General features: G+C 39.0%; 1 protein-coding gene across 1 annotated transcript; it reads right to left on the bottom strand.

Annotated features, from left to right (window-relative positions):
- Nucleotides 1-4,259: 4,259 nt before the first annotated feature.
- Nucleotides 4,260-16,516, bottom strand: LOC110452079. Its single transcript, XM_021500361.1, has 2 exons — nt 16,466-16,516; nt 4,260-5,571 (listed from the first exon to the last, which is right to left on the bottom strand). Exon 2 carries the CDS (start codon nt 5,556-5,558, stop codon nt 4,686-4,688), a length of 873 nt encoding a protein of 290 aa, XP_021356036.1. The 5' UTR covers nt 5,559-5,571; nt 16,466-16,516; the 3' UTR covers nt 4,260-4,685.
- Between the last annotated feature and the right edge of the window lie 7,878 nt (nt 16,517-24,394).

Here is a 24,394-nt window from a genome sequence, read left to right as displayed (position 1 = left end):
ATCCAATAGCTATCCTAGAAAATTATCATGTGATGTACTAAAAATATCAGGCTCAATATACAGACGTTTATAAATTAGTCATCGAATATATATCACACTTCTTTAACATTATTGTGTATAAAACATCCGTAATTAAATAATTTTAATTTCAGTTTGAGGACTGCAAGGACATGTATAAATATTTACATTCTGTATGCTTAGACCCATTGACAAAAATTACATTCATAAATCCATAACACAGGTGTTCATAGAATCTCAGCACGCGGGAACTGATAGTAACCTGATCACACTGCGTAGTAATACACTACAAAAACTACTCACTCGGAACGACCGACCTAGATGCTTAATTCTTACATCTTAAAATATTATTGAACTGTGCTTTGTGAAATATCCACGTATTCACGTGTCCTGTGCTACAAATAAACATTGAATATGGAACTACATTTTGTTGTGTTATTGTTGTTGACGGTTGCTAAGATCTCTCACGATAGTGTCACATTTCCCCGCGAAAAAACACTGGTCTCGCCACTGCGTTGCACCCGTGTATAAGCAGGAACAAACCCTGTTTATTTGTTTTATTCGTTGTTATATCGATCCACTGAAAGGATTCGTCAATGTAAATATAAGGAATGATATTTATTTTTTCAACATTTAAGAGGTCATAAATGTTGAAAAAATAAATATCATTCCTTAAATAATATTTAGTCACATGATAGCTTATCAATTAATAAATATTGTAAGAGAAAATAGATATAAATGGAAACTTTCCAGACAATCCGAACTAATGTCATTTTTTTATTCGCCTTTTAAGTGTCCTTAACAATTATCCACTTGTGAAACAATTTCTTTTGGGCTTTCAATATAACTGTAATATATAACGAATACAAGGAAGCATAAAGGTTTATTCGAAAAAAATATTCAGAAAAACACCTTCCTTTAAGACTAAATTCCCTTGAGCCGAGATAAATGTGGCATATATTTCTGACGAATGTGTATACTGTATACTGAAAAATAGTGACACGATGTTCGAGATTGATAAATTATTTTCAAAACTCTTAAAAGTCCACATTCTATCAATTCTACGTCTCGGGTGTTCACCCGTTGTCAGTATAATGTGAACAGACGCAATGCTGTGCTAGGTGCCTTCGGCGTGGTATTTCAGTGAGATAGCACTATAAAGTCTGCTTCAAATCCGCGCTATCACAAAGCAAAGAGGCAAATATACCAACATATACAAAAGCCGTAATACTCCCCCAATATATATGTGTTTACGTCAGGTGTTACGCCAGAATTTCTCACCCTGACACGATTTCTCACCCCGGGTGAGAAATCGTGCTAAAATTGATGCGTTCGCAACACGATTTCTCACCCCTGTACGAGTTCTCACCCGGGTGAGAAATCGTGCAAAACGTATGGGCAAAGATGACACGATTTCTCACCCGGCACTATTTCTAAACCCAACTCTCTATCTCAATTAGGGATGGATTTTGTTCGTGGTGTCTTTAAACTTGCCTAAGTGAACATGTAATAGATGAGCTGACATGATATCAAATGAGCAGTAGCTAAATGTACAACATGCTAAATAGTTATTGATTGATTTAACTATCAATCTTGTTTTTCATTTACTTTTGAAATACGCAACAGAAGTCTTGCATTAGACGATGAAAGAAAAATAATGTTGCCCGATTCTTACAATGCATGTGCGCGGACCTTCTCAAACACAGTCAAACGCAATCCGGTTCACCTTAATTGTGAGAGAATTAACACATATGCTACCTCTTCTTTTGATTGCAGTACCGGTATTTATCTATTTATTTATTATTCATTTACTTTTCATTCCACTGAATATCCTAAACATAGACATTTTCAAAAGACAATTTGCGCGAGATATGCCGTATATAACATAATATGCAAGTCATATATAACAGAGGACAACTTTCTATGGCGAAAAGAAGAAAGGACACAACATGAGCTAACTAAAGCAGATGTGAAATTATTGCTCTGGAAGGGTACATACATTTCTTTTTTTTATTATAAAGTATAACAATATCTACTCGTTACAGGAACCGTTACACTATAAGGTGCCGAAACTAACCCAGTAGTCACAAGTGATGCATCAGAAAATGATCGCAATGCCATAATACTAGGGTTGTCAAACCGGTCTTATTTTATAAACCGGTTACTCTTCTACCGATCGAGTAACCGATTAATCGGTCAATTTGGTAGTCGAATAATAAATAGCAACAAATGCATTTTGAATCCAAAAAAAAAATCAAAAAAATGAATTACATGTTTGGAAAATGTTCTATCTAAAACGTATTTACACCACAGACATACATGTATATATCAACTAGCATGATAGTTTACTCGTGTATTTCAAGGTTAACACAGTAAATAGCTGCATGTAACCTCAGTAAGTATATTTCATGGACAACGAATGTCGGAATGCAGTAAGACGGATTCAATTACAGTTATCTGTACTCGAAATGCTATGGGGTAATATTGTTTTTTAGATCAAAGTTTGCGTGACAAACGTTTTAAGACATGCTTGCTCATTCAAGTGTGTACTCTTCAGAATATCTTTACATCTCGTATATACAGTAAAGGCGCCTTCTATCTCAGAAAGTTTATATTTCCCAACTTTGTATTCTGGTTTCTTTTAAAATCTGTTCAGATTTTTGTATGGTGTTGGCGACATCTCTGTCAGTATTTGAATTGGAGTATAAAATTAACACTAACATGTAATCCCAGAACACCGTTTTAATTACAAAACTATCGAATTTTGGTCGCAGGTCTAAGCAAGGGAAACATGGGTCTCCCAAAAGGGGTAAGTAAATGTCCGACTTTTCGGTTAGGGATTTTGGTAACCGGTTCGTGGTCTACCGCCCGAGTAATCGGTCAACCGGTTAACCTTTGACAACCCTACATAATTATCTACATACCAAATCTATAGCATCGGTCAATATCTAAATGTCGACCAATCAGGACCCGACCTAACACACTTTTTGTCAAATAAAAAAATCAACACAGATCGCAGTAGTGTTTGTAGTGTCACTGCACACTTTTACATAGGGATATTTGAAGCCAATCTGCAGCAGCCAATTTGAGGAAGATGTTGGTCGTTTTTTCGCATCTTCAAGATCATGATTCCAATATACAATTAAACAACTTGTATTACGGTCCATAAACCAGAACAGAAGTTGTTCCAGATTGAAATGACTCAGCAAATGATAGGCACTGATTTGGATATGTTCGGAAACTTAACATCGAATATCATTAGTTACTACATGTATTACATGTAACTGCAGTACACTTCTATTACTATGATACGTGTATCCCCTGTACAACCACGCATGCTTATACACTAAATCTGTGTATGTTACATATATCTGTATACTATCGTAAGTCAAAGATGTTGAGATGAAATAAAACAAGAGGTCCAGAGGGCATGAATCGCTCACCTGGATAATAAAGCAACCATGGGAAATTATTATTATTACAAACAACCCCTCAAATGGTACAGAAGAAGAAGTATTTTAAAGAATTAAACCTCAAATTTCTAAAATAAAAGTCAGTGTTCGTACTCATGGCAACGCGCAATATGCCTACTCCTAACACGATTGCAGAGGTCAGAAATCGTGTTGCGAACTCAGCAATTTTAGCACAATTTCTCACCTGGGTAAGAAATCGTGTCAGGGTGAGAAATCGTGCAAGGGTAAGAATCGTGCCGAAACAGTCGGGGCCAACTCCTGGTGTGTACTTCCTCAGCGTGTTATACAAATCGTAAGAGCAGCATGTTCGTAACATTTATATGTCCATGAAAAAGAAATATGAAATAAGACCTTTTTAAACCTTTTATGAACCATCTTATCCTCGAAAACTCAAAAACATCAATTGCATCATATGGCCACGTAGACAGCATCATTGGTGCTAAAGGTCAAAAGAATGTATATCTTAAATATTTCGAAATATGTGAATAATTACAGAAAAAGAGGGAAATACCTATAGCAATCTATATAGCCTTTTGCTACGAAAAAAGTATTTATATTTATCTAACCAGTTTTGATAATCCTCCCCCTCCCCTAATCAGTATTAAAACATACCGTTAACACCCATTGGTCTATACTTGCCGACGAAACACTGTGAATACTCTCTAAAAGAAATAACAACACTGTGAATACTCTCTAAAAGAAATCAACACTGTGAATACTCTCTAAAAGAAATAACAACACTAACGGAGAATATTTTAATGGATTTTTATGTTCGTCAGAAGAAAAAAGACATTTGACCTTAGTCGAGCAAAATAGAGAACTTGATGGATCTAATTATTGGAAAACATTTCTTTTACAATATCACTATTCAAAATTTTGCATTTTTGTTATCGTTCAAAAGATGGTTAACAAAAATGAATTTGAAACACGTCGTCCAAATAAATGCTTGTTTTATTCACATTGTGTTTGAATAAATATTTTATTTTGGAATCAAAAACCAATTCGACCCATCCAATCAGTATTTAACTAAACAACATCTGTATTTTCCAGTTTTACATGGAGCTATAAACACAAAATTATATGTAAATTGTATACCAGCTTGGACTGCGTCCTCGGTCAATCTGTTTTCTTTGGTTTATAAATCTATGTACCGACCCCAACAAACGGGTATGCTTTTATAAAGAAAACGCACATTCATATTCTTGCCCAACTCTCCCACACAAACTTGAACTGAAATATAAGTTTATGTGTTTTTCCAAGTAATTCCTGATACCAGCAGAATCGCCTGACTGGATAACATATTCCTGGAATTCTATGAGACTGGAACTGAATGTTCCGGAAGTGACGTATGTAGTCTGTAGACAGGAGGAGGTCCAGTACAGCATACTCGCAACCCTCGCAGTTCAGCGTTATCAGGTCCACTTCCCGACTCCTCACAGACAATTTCTCAAAGAATCTTGTAGTATTGACAATTTGTATCCTCCTACCCTTTTGATTGTCGGTCATAAATATGGAAACTGCATTGTCACTCGACTCACTTATATTAAAATTTCCATCTTTTACATCGATTCCAAAGTTATAGACCGCTATGTTTGGTGATTGCTGGAATTTTTTCACCAATATGTCATAAAATACAGGAACTGGTTCTAATACAATATAAAAACCGGGATGATAACGGGAGTTGAATTCATATGTGTCATTTCCGCGATGTCCTCCCGCCTCGATCATGAAGCTATTCCTGTCGAGGTAGGAGTGGCTGGTGTAGCGAATATCCCTGTCCGCAATTTCCTCCTTTAGTGCCCGTATGTATTCCTCCTGGTATGTTTGTATACACTGCTCGACTCTCGTCCTTTGTTCACATGTCAGACTTCCGCTCCCAAAGTCCACAAACGATTGATTACTCTGGCAGTTTCTAGTAGGATTTGAATAACGAGGGTTGCCATCCATTGGTACATATTTTTCTTCAGTATACACGTGCTTGCTTTCCTCTAGCTGGCATATAAAGAAGTAGGCGAAATAGCGGAGCACAAAAAGGATGAGGAGATAAAATGCCAGCTGCAGCTTCATCACGCCGTTGTGACTGTGAAATACAAAGAGAAATTTGTAATAAAAGAAATAAAATTGTCTCCTTAAATAAAATCAATAAGAAATAGCGAAAATTAAAAGGTGAAAAAAATATATATATATAGGAAGTTCAGAAACATCAAAAGTAGAAGTTTAATTGAAATTACATGTTATTTTTTTTTAAAACATTCATAACATTCTTATTTATGACATCAATAAGAATGCACGTAACAATCATTCAAATAATATTGAAGTTTGAAAAAGCCGTTATTCGAACTCAAAATCGATAAAACAAGGGGAAATATCAACAAAGGGAATATTTCTACAAGGACCATAGGAGACGAAAACGAGAATAAAACCAAGTATAACGCAATGGTAAGCGACTTCTGCTTAATCGACGACACAGGCAATGTAAATGTATAAGTCAAATAAATGTTACCGCTTTTAAAATAGGAACAATGGCAGTGACAGCTATCATCAACGCACACTTGTAAATAAAAGTAAAACTTTTAACCCTCCCGACGATATCCTGGTGACAACCTTAACACTTGTCCATAATCTCCATCAGAATGCATCTCTCGAACCTTGAGTTGTTATTTGTGTGCCAGATGTTTACAGCTACTAGAGAAATCGTGATGTTCGATGCAAGACCATGAATATGAAATCAAATACGACGTGTTAACAACTTGGGAAAGCAGGGAAGTTGCTGTCAAGAAAAGAAAAGTCCACGATAGGAAACAAGAAATCGTATAGCTTATTATAAAGTGATCGAAGTAGTCTACATTTCTGAAAGCGAAATTGAATACCCTACCAAGGGTTTTGTTAGCAGCTTCCATTCTTTTTTTTTCTTTTTTTTTTTTTGATTATTTCATTTCATAAACCCTTAATTAATCCATCCTTTTAGGCTACTAATTGACAAACTGTAAACAAATTCAGCCCGAAGAGAATCACAGCTTGTTTCCATTGGAATACAAACTACATGCTGGAAAAACCTAGCAGCGACCTCAACAAAAATAACGCCATCTTGGAACTCCAGAATTCTCAATATTTCATCCTCATTATATATTCTTCCGGTTTCAATTTCACAAACGTACTTGAGGCCGCGTCAAGCTGAGATTTGTGTCCGAACTCCACGATCTCAACCTCAGCGACCGTATTTCGTTATCACAAACGAAAAACTCCGCTCAGCGCCTCAAGCTGAGGCCAAAAAGCTGAGACTGCCCAAGAGCAGACCTAAGTTTGAACTAAAGCTCTCAAACGAAGCTGTTTGCAATAAACTGGCAGGCTTGACGAACAATTATATAATGTAATGACAAGAAAATGTTTTTACAATATTTATTTTTCACAATCATCCAAAATGTTGGAGACAATCTTTACAGGACAAATGTGCAGGTAAGTCAAATCATTGGCAATTTATTAGCCATTTGTTGAAAATACAGTCGATTGAATAAGCCGTGAAACGAGATGACTGGGGTCCGAATACGGTAGTGATGGATTTGAAATATAAATAATCTATCCGTTATAGTTTCCAACCAAGGGACTTTAAATGAAAAACTGAGTATGAGATATTTTTAAATGATGTATTTTCATGTTGTTTTACTTTTTGTAAGACGATATACATGTATCGTGACTTTTTTGTGTCCAAGTCGGACAGACTTTTCGCTATGCTCCGAAATGATGTTACAACCTAGACCATCTTTCGGTAAAATAACAGATATTTGAATGTGTTGGTATGCAATTCTGGGTATAATCATTAATTTGTTTTCATAGTTTACACATAACAGTATAGATTTCATTGTGAAAAATAACAAAAACGATGCAAATACCTTGTGATGTAATATTTCTCAAAATCATCGTCTGATCGTCCAATGTATATACAGTACCAGTTGAACAAACAAACTCAAAACATACATTTGTAAAAATAATTTCCCTTGTGAATCATGAATTTGATTTATAACAGTGGGGCAGAGGAATGACTTGATTTGAGTATTATACCACAGTGACCTGCTGGATTAATAAAATATCTCTCGATATTCTCAGAATCCGCTTATAATTGAACACTTGAAGTTGAAAAGCCCCGAACCGATAGGTTTAGAATAACTGTAGGAGGTTTTTTTACTTTTGTGTCTGAGTTACTGTGATAAGATTGCTTCGTAAGACCTTTAATTTAGGATTCAACTGATGGCAATCACCGAGTTACAGCTATATTTTGACGTCAGCCACGTGCCGAAACACGTGGTGTGATTGGCCAGAAAGCGCAGCCATTGTCTCCTTAAATAACCAGCAAATCTACAACACATGTTCCGACACGTGACTGACGTCAACCTCATGAATATTGAAAAGAAACTCGAAAAATGGCGTGTGTTATTGGAGAAAACGGAAATTATGTCTGCGGAAGGAGCGAAGGAATTTTGAAGGAAAACATGTCCTTCTTTCCAGCGGTACTAAGCTTTTTTTTACAACAACTGGAAATGTGGGTTTTTTTAATTTGAAGTAAAAAAGTTAGTTGGGGTTGATCTATTCAACTAATTCATCATTTAGGGTGGCGTTTTTACCATAAGTTGATCTAAACCCCTAAAACGTGTAAAATTACACATTAGTTAAGGTCCAAGTATAGCTGTAACAAATTATCAGGTCCCTGTGTTAGTTAAGGTCCAAGTATAGCTGTAACAAATTATCAGGTCCCTGTGTTAGTTAAGGTCCAAGTATAGCTGTAACAAATTATCAGGTCCCTGTGTTAGTTAAGGTCCAAGTATAGCTGTAACAAATTATCAGGTCCCTGTGTTAGTTAAGGTCCAAGTATAGCTGTAACAAATTATCAGGTCCCTGTGTTAGTTAAGGTCCAAGTATAGCTGTAACAAATTATCAGGTCCCTGTGTTAGTTAAGGTCCAAGTATAGCTGTAACAAATTATCAGGTCCCTGTGTTAGTTAAGGTCCAAGTATAGCTGTAACAAATTATCAGGTCCCTGTGTTAGTTAAGGTCCAAGTATAGCTGTTACAATTTCTTAGGTCCCTGTGATGTCATTGACATATCAAGATCTATTTAGAATGCGGAGTTAACGATAGTTCATGACAATGCGTACGATCAGGCTTGTGCATAATACCCTAGTCTCCTACTGCACTGTGTACACATTATATATATCAGTGATACCAACTATGGCCGACAAGAGCCGGACAAAATGTTTTTATTTTTCATATATGTGTGTACCACTTAAAAGCGTACCGTGGTACACAAAGGAATGAAAAATACGTTCTTTTCAGTCGTTGTATCAGCACAAAAACAAACAATGCAATGGTTTGATAAAAGTTTCGTTGTATACCATTAAATGAACTTACAGTGATACACAATGAGATTTTTCTGTATTTTGTGAATCATGGCTTTGTGTCCGGTTCCTGATGGCCTTGGTAGATATACACAAACATAAATTGTAATGTATTCGTCATGAATAATTTAACGGTTTTTATGTTTGGTATCGATTTACTAAACACATGTATCGCAGTGCTACATGTACACTAGTTTTTTCTTTAAATATTCAACAGTATAAACTTAAACTTCATTTGAGTATGTCGGTTTATAGTTGTGTTTTGACCGTACTGGGTTAGTTTTATATCTACGTATGTATAAGTCGTTTGACTGTGTAGGTCATTGCATTTAGCAACAATAACCACACGTGTGTATTATGTGTAATAGGCGATTCAACCATCTGGGATAACATGCTTGTATTTGTTTATATTGTCAAAATAAAAAATGCAACAATGCTTTTTACCAAGCTTGTGGTTAATTGGCGAAATAAGTAAAACCTTACAATCCATCTAACTAGTGTTACCACATTTTTTTTTTCGAACAGCAACAAATGTTAACATTATCGGAATGTTATCACTAAAAGTTGATTGTTGATAATTAACCTTTTCGTTTAATTCTGAACATTTTCTTCAGGATGGTAAGTATTGATTATGAAAAGTTCTTTTTACACAACCAATAAATTTTTGTCTGATGAAGGTGACAGTGTACATATCGTACTATAAGTAGTCATCCAAACGTCACGTAGAAAATAGGTTGTGTAAAAGGACTTTTCATAAGCTTTTTGTTTATTTCTACAGTAGAACCTATGGCTCAGTACAAGTGAATTGATACATCTTAAGTAAAAAAGGAAATATTTTAAACAAGTTAGAAATAAAACTCAATACAAATAAAAGCGAAGAATAGATGGATGATCAGATGGGAAACAGAAAAAAAAGGTAAATAATATTGTTGATTTTACTAACCTTAAAAGCGCACTGTTGTTACCTTAGAATGTTCAACCCAGACCCAAAGAAAAGGTACACAGGATGACGTGCTGGAGAGCTGGATTTTGCTGGAAGACCTTGTAGAGAGCTGAGTGTTGTACGGTAAGTACACGAAAATTATCCGTTCCCTGTGCGCTAGAGAGCCGAGTGTCGTATGGCAAGAAGAGAAATTTATCCGGTTCCTGTGCGCTAGAGAGCCAAGTATTGTATAGTTTGTAAAGACAATTATTCACTCCCTGTGCACTAGAGAGCCGAGTGTCGTATGGTAAGAAGAGAAATTTATCCGGTTCCTGTGCGCTAGAGAGCCAAGTATTGTATAGTTTGTAGAGACAATTATCCAGTCCCTGTGCTCTGCTGGATGACCTTTTAAATGTTATTGTATCAATGTAGACTTGCTTCTTGATCTCTACTGAGCTAGTGTACTGCTACAGTTAGAGACGATGAGTACTGAGTGTTCCGATACATGAATGAACGAAGTGATGAGTGTCGAGTGCTCTGGTACATAGTACGCTAGACGCAATGGTTGACCATCTACTGTGTTCAGTCTTCTGCTACTAAAGAGACGATGAGTGCCGAATGTTCTCGTACGCTAGACGCAATGGTTGATCATTTATAGTGCTAAATATACTGCTACTAAAGAGACGATGAGTGCCGAATGTTCAGGTACATTAGACAAAATGGTTGACCATCTACTGTGTTCAGTCTTCTGCTACTAAAGAGACGATGAGTGCCGAATGTTCTCGTACGCTAGACACAATGGTTGACCATTTTTAGTGCTCAGTCTTTTGCTGCTAATGAGACGATGAATGTGCTGGTACATTAGACAAACTAGTTAACCATCTACTGCGTTCAGTCTATTGCTACGAAAAAGACGATGAGTCCCGAATGATGTCGTGCATTAGACGCAATGGTTTACCATTTACAGTGATCAGTGTTCTGCTACGAAAGTGACGATGATTGCCGAATGTTGTCGTCAATGATCAGTGTTCTGCTACTGGGACAATGAGTGCCGAACGTTCTCGGACGTTGCATGTGATGTTCGCCCTGTCAGTACACAGCTGTTTTGTCCGTTTTTAGTCCTATGACACACTAGCCGGAACAGCATCTCGAGCTCGCAGTGTATCGGTGTTAAGGGCTCTACTTCCTCATAAATTGTTGTGTATGACCTCCGTTTTAGTCCATTTCTCAAAACAACAGCTTTTAATTGTATACACACAACGAAAACATCAAGATTCAACATCTACTCTCTGAAAGTACTCCCAAACAGCAAAATATATTTAACATGCCAACAAATGTTCCAAAACATATTCCAATATTATGTACATGTACATGTATTCCCATTATAACGTGTTTATTTTCCGTTAGAACGTGTTTATTTAACGTTATATTCATTGGATTATTCACTTAGCTATACATTAAAACGTGTGTTACACGTTATAACATACGGTTAGAGTTTGCACTGGCAATGAATGATGATAGATAGTTAACGGGGACTGAGCACTTTAAATATCTGACAGAGGTCACTGTAACAAGAAATATTTCAATTCCTACTCATGTTGGACTCAATGCAACTACCAAATGTAACCTTTTTCATTTGCCGATGAATTTGACCAGATTAGCATTGCCAATGCGTATGATTTTGCGAAGGGAGATAACTATTGACATCTCTTTAAACAAAGATACCACTTGATAAGGTTTCACATTTTTATTGTTCATTAAATTTGCAGTTCATTAAATTTGTTTCAAGGCCAACTCAATTCATCACCCCATGAAATCGACCAAAGCAAGCTTCAATCCATAAGTAAATCAACATGGAAACAAAGGACAAAGGACATATTTAGTAAATAGGAGATGCCTGACTTCATAGGTACTCGTATACTACAATGTATTTACATTTGCATGGCATTGTCGCTATATAGCCTCTTTGAAAGCTGTGTCGTTGATGGGACTTTAATCACCATGCAGCGCGAGACACATTTATTAGCGTATTAATACAACACTGACCGGAACTACAATATCCAATGTAAATAAACATGACGGCTGCTGAAATATCGCTGGGCATTGTGAGACTTGACAATGTCATTGTAAATTTATGTGAAAATATAAAATTAAATTAAAAACACTTTTATTACAACAAAAACAATCCCAAGGTCTGCAATATCGTACATCGATTGAAATCACCAATGCCGGCAATGGTAACAATTTTAACGCTCATGCAATTTAACAAATTAAAAAGTTAATTTGATTACATGTATTTGTTTTTGTTTCATTTCAGTATCTTAGTGTGCCCATTTATATCTAAATTTAAAAGAATGATCGTATGAACGTCAACTCAACTACCAAACTGACTTGCCACTCAAAAACCTTATTTGCCCGACACCTGCTGTCTATCCGACCAAAACATTCAATCCGCCATTGTGTCGGATTAGACAGGTTGCATTATATTTATTTTCTCTTGTTATTACGGGGTTACTTTCTCTCACTACATACGTATTTCGCGTTATATCACGTTAATTAATTTTTCAGTAAAAATTAAAAAAAAAAAATATAAAATGTATTTCAGTAATTTACATTCTCATACGCGATAGCAGAAAGCTTCGCCAGCCTGGATCTCATAGTGAAGCTTAGTACGTGTTGTGTTCAAATCTCATAGAAAACCGACATTATGATGCGATGCATTTTTTATATCCAAAGGTAAACATCTCGATACACATATCTTTTCTTTACCATGACAAAATTGAAGTCCTACGTATCTTACAGATGAAAAAATGTAGTCTAGTTCAATGCTTTTGATGACGATCAAAGAAATTGCGCGACAGCTTGACGGTAAAATCATCATGCCATATAATTGGATTGTATAGCTCCTCTGTAAACTTCAAAGGACAGCTATCGGCCTTGTGATTGGTCAGGTAGTTACAGTATTCTAGAAACCAATTAAAAAGCTTATCGTAAGTCTTCGATTCGGTCACAACATATTCTAATGATTCGGTGGAGAGACATATCTATACAGAAACAGAAAAACCAGTTATAATGCCAGAAGAGGCAGTTCTGGTGTATGCATTTTTATGAAAGCTTATTTTTACCAACAATATAAATGCGTAATCCTTGATGACTCCTGTGAAGATTGTATATTGGTAAAATTTAATAATGACGACGGCGAAGTATTTGTTATTTGTTATATATGTGCATGTTATCTACCCCCTAAAGATTCCTCACGAGCATCTGACGCGAAGACTTTTTTCAGTTACCTGATCGAAAAAGTCTTCATGTACCAAAGCTTGGGATTTACATTATGGGGGACTTTAACGCAATATGTGGTGACCTTACTGAGTATGTGGAAGGTGTCGATGATACAGCAGATCGCGCTGTTATCGACAACGCGATATACGAACACGGTTACAGTGTATCAGCTAATTGATTTCCTCTCTGATTCCAACTTTTGTATTGCTAACGGTAGAACAGGTAACCAAAACTTTACCCAAGTTTCATCAAAACTTTACCCAAGTTTCAACAAAAGGAAAGTCTTTAGTTGATTACTTACTTGTACCTCATGAAGAACTAAACAGTGTTAATGATTTTAATGTTAAACTCGTGTCGAAGATAAGTGAAAATCTGTCGTTAAATCAAATCGACCGTATTCCTGATCATTCCTTATTAGAATTTAATATTAAATTATGTAATGGAGAAAATCAAATTGACGTCACAGAGACTAGGTGTAACGGACCTCAACGGTTCATTACTAAAATTATCCCAGAAATTTTTATGAAAGACGCTAAAGCAATAAGAAATATTTTAACGACTATTGACGAAAAAGAACATGACTTAGAGGTCTCCTCAGATGTTAACCAGGCATACAGTCGCTTTAGAAAGTTAATCGAAGTGAACCCAAATCGAACGTTAAAACTGGTACGGGTGTAACGGGTTGAGTTAATTGTCTCTAGTGGGGACTCGCTTGGCAGAATATTAACAACACACCACCGTTCCTTTTCGTGATCTTCACTTTTATTCCCTTCCAAATTAAAGAGATCCCTTCAAGGGAGAACATGCCTGACGTTACAATTGGCAAATGATATAATCCTAATTGGAGTTACTTCCCTTACACCAAAAACATATAAATGTAACTATAGTACTTATGTAATATTAATTAATCACACAATTGGATGGTTCACAATAATATATGCTATATATAACACGGGGAGTATAAATTCAACACTTCGACGTAAACCGTATTGGAATGATGAGTTACAGAATCTAGTACACTAGCGTAGTGAGAGTGATCAGTTATGGTTAAAGTGTAACGGTCATGCAAGTTTAAAGCTTGCACTAGGGTCTCAATACATAAACAATCGTAAACTGTTTAATAAAATACTCAGACGTGATAAACGGCGATATCAAAAAATCAAACAAGACGAACTGCTCGACATGTGTAATAATTCCCCAAACGATTTCTGGAATAAGATAGGCCAGCTAGGTATGCAAGAAGACAGACTGAATACCATATCAAATACAATGAGAGCTGCAAATGGTAATATTACGAAAAACTCTAGTGAATCTCTAAAGGTATGGAACGACTCCTTTCAGAACCTTCAAAGCTCTGACACGAAAGACGTTACTCTCGGAAAAGAGAAGACGTTAATAAGTTGTTGGGACCCAAACTTGATATGACAGCAGTCTATTGAATTTACCGATATCACATCAAGATGTTGAAGATTCGGTTTATCATGCCAAGTTAAACAAAGTGGCTGGTATTGACAATATACAGAGCTATGTCCTCAGAAACCCAGCTTGTATTGACCTTTTACATACTATAATTGTTAATTATTTTGATAATGGTAGAGTTCCGGACTCCAAGTATTATCAATCCTACTCTGAAAGCAGGAAAGGATCCACTAGATCCAATTAGTTATAGAGGAATTGCATTTATATCAACCCCATGTAAAATGTATGCCGACGTTTTAAATAATCGGTTATCAAAATGGTTGGAAACAAGTGAATTACTAGAAGATGAACAGAACGGTTTTATAGATAACAGAAGTTGCTTAGACCACCAGTATATGTTGTACTCTGTTTTGAATAACACAGAGATAAAGAAACAAATCCACTATTGTATGTTTTGTTGATATGAAGAAAGCATTTGATTGTGTGAACAGAGATCTTGTCTGGGCTAATCTAGAACATTTTGGTATAAATGGATGTTTTTTTAAATGCTATCAAATTATTATATTTTAACTATGAATGTAGAATTAGAGTAAATCATGTGTTAACGCCACCCATGGATGTAATGCCTCGCCAACATTTTTTTCTATGTACATAAAGGATGTAGCAAAATATATGTATGATTTGAAATGCGGTATAGATATTGAATCGTGTATTATCTGCATATTTCTGTATGCTGGTGTTATTACACTCATTGCTCCCGATGCAAATTCTATGCAAAGGATTCTATATGTTTTAAATAAATGGTGTAAAAAGTGGAAACTTTATATATAAAATATTCACATGCCGGTGATATTTCCTATTAAAGAAACATCACGTGAAAAGGCGTTTTTTTTTTTAATGAATGTATGTATTGTATGCACTTCCACTTATGTTACCACGCTATCCCCATATTCATAGTCCGTTCCAAATGTCCAGTGTGACCACTTGAATTGTTCGGGAAAGCCCTGCTAAAAATAGCGCCGATAACGTCACCTGACTAGGCAGTAAACACAAGTGGTGCGAGCGAGATGAAACGGTTTCCAAATGGGCCCCCAGAGAGGGGCCGTCATGCAACTGCAACTTCTTACCGCACTATAAAACCAAGTTATATGATTTCTAAGTCCGTATTCAAACTTATTGAACAGTAATTCTTCATCATTAGAAGTTAACTGCACACTTGCCAGTATTCAGAATTTAAATTTATTTAGCTTTAAACATAAATTTGTTGCCAATAAAATTAAACAAGGGATGGGGCACAAGTTTTAACAATTTATCACAGCCTTCTTCCGTCATACATTTACAATTAAATGTCAACAATGATAATAGGCATACACATAAAGTAGATATATGTAAATAAATATTGAATTTAGTACCGGAATGTGGCCGGTACAGATGATACGGGCTAANGGGGGGAGAGAGAGAGAGAGAGGAGGCCGGGTATTCATATTAAAACTAATTTAAATCTTGCATGTAAAAACAAAAATAATCGTTTAATTGAGCAATATAATTAAATCATACCATTTTATTGAACCCGGTAATATTATAAATTATGTAAATCCACGGACTTAGATAACACGCATCGCGGTGACCCAGAAAATACGCCGTGGACCATCATAACAGTTATCCCTTGGAGGGCCTCATGGCAAAATCAAACTAACCAGTCACTTATCCCTTCCTTTCGCATAAACCACTGTATAATTATAGAAACACAGTAAACTATCTCCAATACATGCCCATTAACATATTAAACTAAGTTCATCTGTGTTCAAACTCAGACAAAGATACTAGCGTGCTTAATAGTTTTAGATATTTATATTCATAATGTCGTGAATTCGGTGTGTGTTATTCACACTCCGTCACAACAAGTAGTTGTAAATGCTCTCAGCTCCTGAAATCAAAGACAAGGTGGAGGAAAATCACTCACGTGTTCAAGTTCAAGATGTATAAGAGACCGCGCCAACGCGTCACAGCGATGTTGTCGTGTAGCTCACGAGATCTCGTGTCGGCGCGGTCCACGGTCCAAGAGAGATAGCTCTCCCGAAATTCACCACACTCCTCCCCGTTTTATGAAGGCCCCTCCTGAGGCCTGGTTATGGCCAGGAAGAAGTCCGTTGATGGGAAACCGCCTAGGTGTTGGCGCTTGAAGTCGGCCAGACGGATGTCGGCCCTCCAGAGGTCAAACCCCCTCTTAAATGAACAGTGTTTTGTGAAAGTCAGATCCCCCTTAAGTGAACAGTATTTTGTGAAGGTCGGAACCCCCATTAAGTAGATAACACATTGTCGCCTTCTAGAATTGAGCGACAAGTTGTTTAGTAACTCCTTAAGTAACAATATGTTAAGTACAGTCCTACCGTACCCATTTGGAGATGAGGTTAGTGGTGGAGGCCAGTGTTTGATTTAGGCCTCAATAACCACAGCTTCTAGTCTTGCTGGGCTTATCTCCCCAAGGAACACCACGGCTATGGATATAATCCACACAATAGGCACAGTCATCCCGTGCCTTGATAATTATGAGAATAGTCTCCCCGTGACAGGGCCCAATATCAGCTATGGGGTATGTGGTAACACTGTTGGTCAATCCGACAGGGTGCTCCTTTGCAAATTGCATTGATGGGCATGCTGCCTGTAGGCGGCCCCATTTAAGCTGTTATCCTACCAATTACTGGTAAAGGGAGCTGTCTTATCACAATAGGGACCCAGGGAGTCAATAAAATGTTCAAGGAAAGAATGCCCTCCCAATTTGTATAAAGATGTAGGATGACTTGGTTTTGGAACATAATAGGGAAGCTTAACCTCCCCTGCCTGTGGATGCAACAGACGAATCTGGGGGCTACTTCAGTGCCCCCCACTTTGAGTTTGGAGTTAAGGAGGAGAGTATCCCACTCCCCTTACTACAACCGTACATCTGACGTGCTGAGAGGTTACTTGCACGGAGTTCCGGAGTAAGCTGGTGGGGAAATAATCCCTCCCCACACTTCAGGTGTGCCACACTACTGGCGACCACAGTTGGCTATGCCAGGAGGTCCCTTACTGGAAAGAGTAGAACCCCCTGGCATTGGCATTGAGTTTGCTCGCCCGGAGGTACAAGTTATCTCCCCTGAGCGAGGCCAACTCCTCCAGTGTGTGCCTTAGGTGCCAGGGGCCGTTAATTCCGCCCCCGGCTTCCGTAGGCACCAGGTAGGGGGCACCCGACTCTAGCAGTAATTTGCTAGGGTCAATGCCCCCCCCCCCCCCCCCAGGGCCAGTCGCGTGGAGGGGGCTCTTAGGGATAGAGCCGTTACCCCGATATGGAGGTTCGGCAGCAGCTGCCGCCAAGCCTCTATATCCTCCACAGACCCAGTGAAACAGTGCCAATGCAACGCCAGCGTAGAGGCCCCTGGCACCCTTTGGAAACATCCGAGGGCCTCTTGCGCTGCCCGGCCACTGCCCCCATCTTTGCAGTTAATAATCACCGGTCGGTCACCACCCTCAACCACAGCCCCTTGTAGGACAGTGGTCAATGTGGTGACCTGATCCCTGGTGACCTGCTGCCGGCATTCTGCAGGTTTTGGGCACTGACCCGCACAGCTACAATTGGAGGTCAGGTCGATGCCTACCTCTCCTATAGCTGTACAGGCCGGGTCCCTCAGCTGCTGCAGGAAAGCAATCAGGTGGCGTCCCCTCCCCACTTTATGAGGGTGCAGGCCAATGGCCACCTTGACCCTAGGGTCACCAGCCACCAGGCCCTGACGCCTAGACCAGCTGTCGGGGTAGGCATAATTGGCCATCCCGCCCAGAAGGACTATGTCCCCACCTTCCTCCTGAGCTACTAAGTCAGCGAAGGAGGTTGCCTTGCCTCTCGCTAACATAGCATCCAGGTGGAAGTGGCAGTCATAGACTGCCACCGGTGGGGGCGCACAGGCGGAGTTGGTCCTCTGGAGGCAGAGTCACTGCCATCGACAGAGGAGCACATAGCCGGCGCAGAACCTACCTTCTCCGATCGGCCGGATGGTCTTGGGGCAGTAACACCGCCCTTCGAGGAACAAGTTGGCCGATCGGAGCCGGTCCTTGGGGCAGCCCCCGAGCCAGGGACCAAAAACCGCCTCGGCTCGAGGTACCCCTGGCGCCGCTCTCTGGGGATAAGCCTCATGATCGCCACTTGCAGCCTCCAGTGAAGAAGGCTGCCAACGGACCGGGACGGACTGAGGGACACCAGCCCATCATCCCCCAGGAAGTCGTTGATGGCCTCTGCCACCAAGGTCACTTTGGGGGAGAAGGGACGAGGAGCATCAATAGCCCGCGCTGGGTAATGTCTACCCTCCACTATAAGGGCAAGAAGACCCAGGACGTCCGGAACCCCGCAGTCATGGGCCTGTGCACAGAGCATGCGCACCAGGCCCCTGATCCATTGGTCCCAGCCATCCTCGGGGCTGCCCTCATGATCAGGGTGTCGCTGTGTCAACTGCTCCCGGTTGTTCTCGCCCACCCCACAAACTAGGAATCCGCCCTCCACGTTCACCAACAAATTGAGGTGAACCGAGAGGTTGTGACGCCTAAGGTTGCGGTCAACATCCTGGCACAGGTCACAGTTCCGGTACCTGACCCCTTGTTCCTAGCCGGCTCGCCGGAGAACGACGATGCCCCTTGCTCGCTTGCCAGCTGAGGGACACGACGCCTCTCGGCGGAGGAGGCTGTGCCTCGAACAGAGAACCGCTCTAAAGGTGCAAACCCTCCCTCGGCCCCAGCAGGAATGTAGGGGATGGGCCCCAGGGACTAGGCCCTAGACCCCCTTTCCCCTGTAAGGGAAGCTAGCCCCCTACCAGCTAACTGGTAGGGAGGCTCTTCCCAAACTTGCCTCCGAGCAGAAAACTGCTCCGGAGGTTGACCGCTTACCTCCGGACCCAGCTGCAGGTTCAGCCTGGGTCCTGAAGGTTGACCGGAGGTGAAGGGAGACGTAGAGGCAGCTGACCGCCTTCGTCTTCCGGACCTCCTCCTTCTGCGCTTCCGGTCCTTTCCCGGTGCCTCCTTCTCCTCCGAATTGAGAGGAAAAGGGGGCCCCTGGAAAGGCACCGGCGCGGATGCCTCAACCGCCTCCTCCACTGGTCTCTGGGGTGCCCTGAAGGCCCCCAACTAAGGGAACCCAATACCAATAGGCACGTGTAACTGTCTCCCCAGTCTACTTATTAAAGAGAAAGGGTACGTTAGATAATTGGAGTCAGTTGTTAGGTAAGTTATAGATTTTAGCGTTTCTAAGTTTATAGTGAGCGGTATTGACAAGGGGAGGGAGTAGAGTGTTGGGATAGCTAGGAGCTCTTATTTAATGAAATTTGAAAAAATAACTGTATTTATCTAGAAGATCTCCGGTGGGCTAGAGAATCCTAGCCGGCCTCATCATATAAAGATTGTCTACTAGTATACGAAGGTAGACCCGTGACAATACGTACTTATCCAATGTATCGGTATTGGTAAGAGAACATCCATCTTAAGTTGCATAGCAATATTATGGAATAGGACGTATAAATGAGCTATATACATTGTATCTTGTTCAAAATATGTCGGTTCACAACAAATTTCAGTTTACGGACGACACATACTTGTTTAACTTCTTTTTACACACATTGTCAGTCATCCCGGCGAACGCCTCAAATGTACCCTTCATGAAGGGTATCTTGACCAAGCTTTTGTATTTGGTTTGGCTCCCGTTGTTTTTTTTTTGTGTCTCGGTTTTCTATGTTATGTCTTTTCATTTACATCTCTTTCCACTTTGTTAATTGACCGGTCGGGATAGTCACAACGACTGAGTGCATCTTTAATGTGCTGCTCTGCCCTTTGTCTACCGTCCTGCTCTGTGATGATGTTGTTGCATCTGTCAAGGAGTGTATGTACGACTCCAACTGTTTAGTGAAGTGGATGGTGCGAATTGAAAACGAAAGATTTATAAGTGCGTGTCGGTTTGCAGTACACTTATAGTTTGATGGTGCCGTTTTCTATGCGGACGATGAGCGTGTCCAAGAACGGTATGGGTGATTAGAAACACTTCGACAGTTACTGACAAGACAAAACAAGACTGACATTTTGAGGGAAAATCGGGAGTGAAATATATCAAATTCCATGCAAAAAAATGTCAGCAGTCATATATAGAAGAAACTGGTAGGTACTTTGGTACACGTTTGAAAAAACAACCAAAAGAACGTAGAGAAAACACACCAAAAACATCCGCCACCAAGTACAATAATTTACAGATCACGCTAACACCGGATCACATCGTCGATTGCCAAAATAGTGGAAAGGGAAACGCCATGCAAAAAAAAGAGACAAATCAAAGAAGCATCAAAAACAGGAAAACTCAAAACATGAACAGAGACGAGGGGGACACCAGCTGAGTTATCTGTATGACCCGATACTGACAAAACTGAGTAGGAAATAGATCTACGCCCTACCTGTAACCTGTTCGGTGAAGTGTGTAAACGCTCTGTATCAATAGGCGAAACGTCCCGGCTCGATTGACATAAAAATATGCAATTTCGTCACATCGTTGTACAGGTAAAAATTACAAATTGCTCACTCAGTCAATCAGTCATAGCTTGGCAAAGGGATCAGTCGGTGTTGAAACGTTGCGACACGTTTAATGCGTATATCGTCTGTGAACAAAGTAAAGGTTTGATATTGAAGGGGTCTTGTTTGTCTCTCTCCCATTACTAGAGCACTAGAGCCTGTTTCCACTGTCTGGGGGAATATCTCCAGTTTCCAAAGTGGAACGAAAAATTGATAACATGATAAGCAACTGTATTAGCAGTATTCTTCAGCATGGTTTGACTAATGGTATATTTTACTTCAACTTTACTAATTTTTAGATTTTTAAGAAAGTCGATAATGTCATTAATATTAAAAGGTATATCTGAGATGCTATTCAGTTCTGGATTCTCTAACAGGTACGCCAATGTCAGTATCGTCAATATTGGATATGAAAGCTGAATGTCGTCATTTATTTCTTTATTTCCAGTCGCACTCCTTAAATGTGGTATAATACTAGATGTGTCAGTTGATTTAATTCACCCGCGGACAGGTTTCCAAACGTTTCTAGGATTTGTATCGCTAGAATTATCAAAAATGTCTTTTATTTCCGCATACAAGGTTCGTTTTGTCTTTTTTTAAAAGATTGTTTACATATATAGTTTCCTAAATTGTTAACACTTTTAGAATTGCTTTTTTTTTTTTTAAGTAATCTTCCTTTTTTGCCTTATTTTACGTCTCATGTCGGGGTTAAATAAAGGTATTATTGTAAATAATTTGAAGGAATACATTCGTCCGCTATTTCTAAATATCAAGATGTAAAGGAGTCACATATATCGGCCAGGGAATGCACACTCAAAAATGGTTCGGTCCAGTCTGTTGCTACAAGTAAATTGTTGAAAAGTTCGTAATCTGAGTCCCTATAACATAAAGTTTTCCTTTTATACGAATAGGACACACATGTATCATGGACATATCCGGAGTACACACTGTGAGAGGAAATCATTGCTTTCCGTGGGCTATCAGCTTCAACTGCAAGTCCTTTCGATGTGGGTCTTTATTACCTACACCATTTGTTTTCCACGGTTTCGGTTGTACATGTACTTTATGTTAAAAAGAAGATATATAAATATTGTCATCACCGTACCGAGAATAATCAATACATCTGAACTACAAATATGTCAGTATAGATATATAAAATAGAAATGACATGAATCTGACAAGTTCAAACTGTATAAATCTGTGCAGTTTATCAGGTACATAATGTATAACCGAAACAGAGTTCCCGGAGAGTTCCTAAAGTAACACGAGTTACTCCCCTTCGTATAATACTTCTGAGTGTGTCAGAATAGTATATGTCCGTGAACACCAGGCACGAGTTATCACCTTCGTATAGTTCTTCTAAACGTGTGTCAGAATAGTATTGTCCTTGGACACCAGAACACGAGTTTGATATCACATTTCGTATGACATTACTCCAGCACATTACAGCGTGGTACATGTAGGTGTGCTGGATCCAACCTCAAATTGTCACGTGCAGCTTCTGACGCATAGAGTACACAAATGTACCAAGTGGGGAGTACGGAGTACACAAATGTACCAAGTGGGGAGTAGGGATTGGAGGGGTTCCCTGAGCCTCCCTCCTCCGTGTTTTTCCTATAAAAAGTGCTTACTTTTAGATGCAATCTAAGGTTTTCCCCCTAGAATGATGTATTTTCCTGAAATCCTTATTTCAGTTTTTCTCTATTTTCGCTATTGAGTTTGAGAATTGCAAAATGCAAAACCTGAGCTCTTCATTGGATATAAGTTTGGGGTACTAGCTGAAAGATTTTTTGTAAGTTGTAACATAACTTGTCTGTAACAATACACGCACAGTGCATGTGTGCGACATATATACACCTGTCACAAACGTGTTTGTGACAGGTGTATTTGTAGCACACATGCACTGTGTTAACGTGTTCCTATTTCCGTACATCAGTAAAACTCTGTACAAATATTTTTTTCCAGCCTATCGGCAACGCCAACTACTTGATCGGTATAAACTGTAGCAACGGTTTCATTTTTGTTAGATGTCTCCACCTATGAAATGAAAAAATTACCAAGATTTGTTTAGTGAATTGACATTAATTCATAGTTTTGAATTTGTTTCCTACATGCGTCATAGTAAACTCGTCAAGCAGACATAATGAAGACTTGGGCGTGATGCCTTGCATCAAATGATACATATACCACGGGGTTTGTTCAGCTGCGTTACCGACCAGATGGCTGTATTTATGTGTGTGCGTATGGAAGCGCGTGCTAGGCGCACGTGTGTAGTGTTTATGGGGTTACATCTATGTACAGTATATAACACTGTGAAATAGAACGACATATATTGGGGGAAGAGGAAAGGAGATAAATAACAGATTGACTAAGTGTGTAAACAAGACAACATGTTAGTGTTGGTGAACACATGAGCTTGATCGATTACATGTGTTTATTCTAAACATTCCGCCCCTCCCCCATCCTCGTCCTTGTTGCCATTTAAACGACCATTTGTTTATCACAAAGATAAATAACTCATAAAATTGAAAGTAAATTGAGTGACACTATTAATAGTCCTACTTTCACTTTTGAGTTCGCCATTTTTGATTGGTAAATGTAATGATATGAAAACCAAATTTACTTGATATCAATTTCGATATGTTAATTTGCAACCAATTAGTTGTTTGAAATTGAAATATAAATGTATCAATGGGTTTTGCTGCATAACTGTTTTATAATAAAAAAAGACATCGAGGCTCAACTGCTCAAAAGTCAATAAAATTCAAAATTCTTCTTCCCTCATATAACGACAGTTTTTTACGACAACCAAACGTTCGGTAAATCGCCCCTCCTCTTTCCACGCAATAGTGTTCTTAATGCTCTTTTAAGGACCCTTTACTTATCACAAAGATAAATGAAATAAAAGATAGTGGCGCTATGTATAATCCCACTTTCACTTTTGAGTTCTCCATTGGTGATTGCTAAAAACCAGCTTCCTGTTTGTATTTTTCCATCGTTATCGCCGAGTAAACAATGATATCACTGTCTGTGGTATATGTCACTGTGCACGTGCTCTGTATTGACAGAGTTACATGTACAATGGTCACCTTTAAACTAAAAAAATACTTAAACAGAAACCCGAGTCTGGGAGACTGTAGCGGGATGTGTAACATGCCTTAAAGGAGGACAAGGAAATCCCAGCCAAGCGTAAACTTTTCGTTGTAAACTACGATATCAAATTCCACATTTTACTTATCTATATCAGGACAACTCTATCAAAGCGACTTTTCCGCATTTTTTTCCAACTTTTAGGAAATCTTTTATGTGTTGCTAAAAC

The sequence above is a fragment of the Mizuhopecten yessoensis genome, unplaced genomic scaffold (assembly GCF_002113885.1).
Source record: "Mizuhopecten yessoensis strain PY_sf001 unplaced genomic scaffold, ASM211388v2 scaffold6383, whole genome shotgun sequence".
Lineage (NCBI taxonomy): Eukaryota > Metazoa > Mollusca > Bivalvia > Pectinida > Pectinidae > Mizuhopecten > Mizuhopecten yessoensis.
Note: the sequence above shows the minus strand (reverse complement) of the source record. Positions and strands in the feature narration are given on the sequence as shown.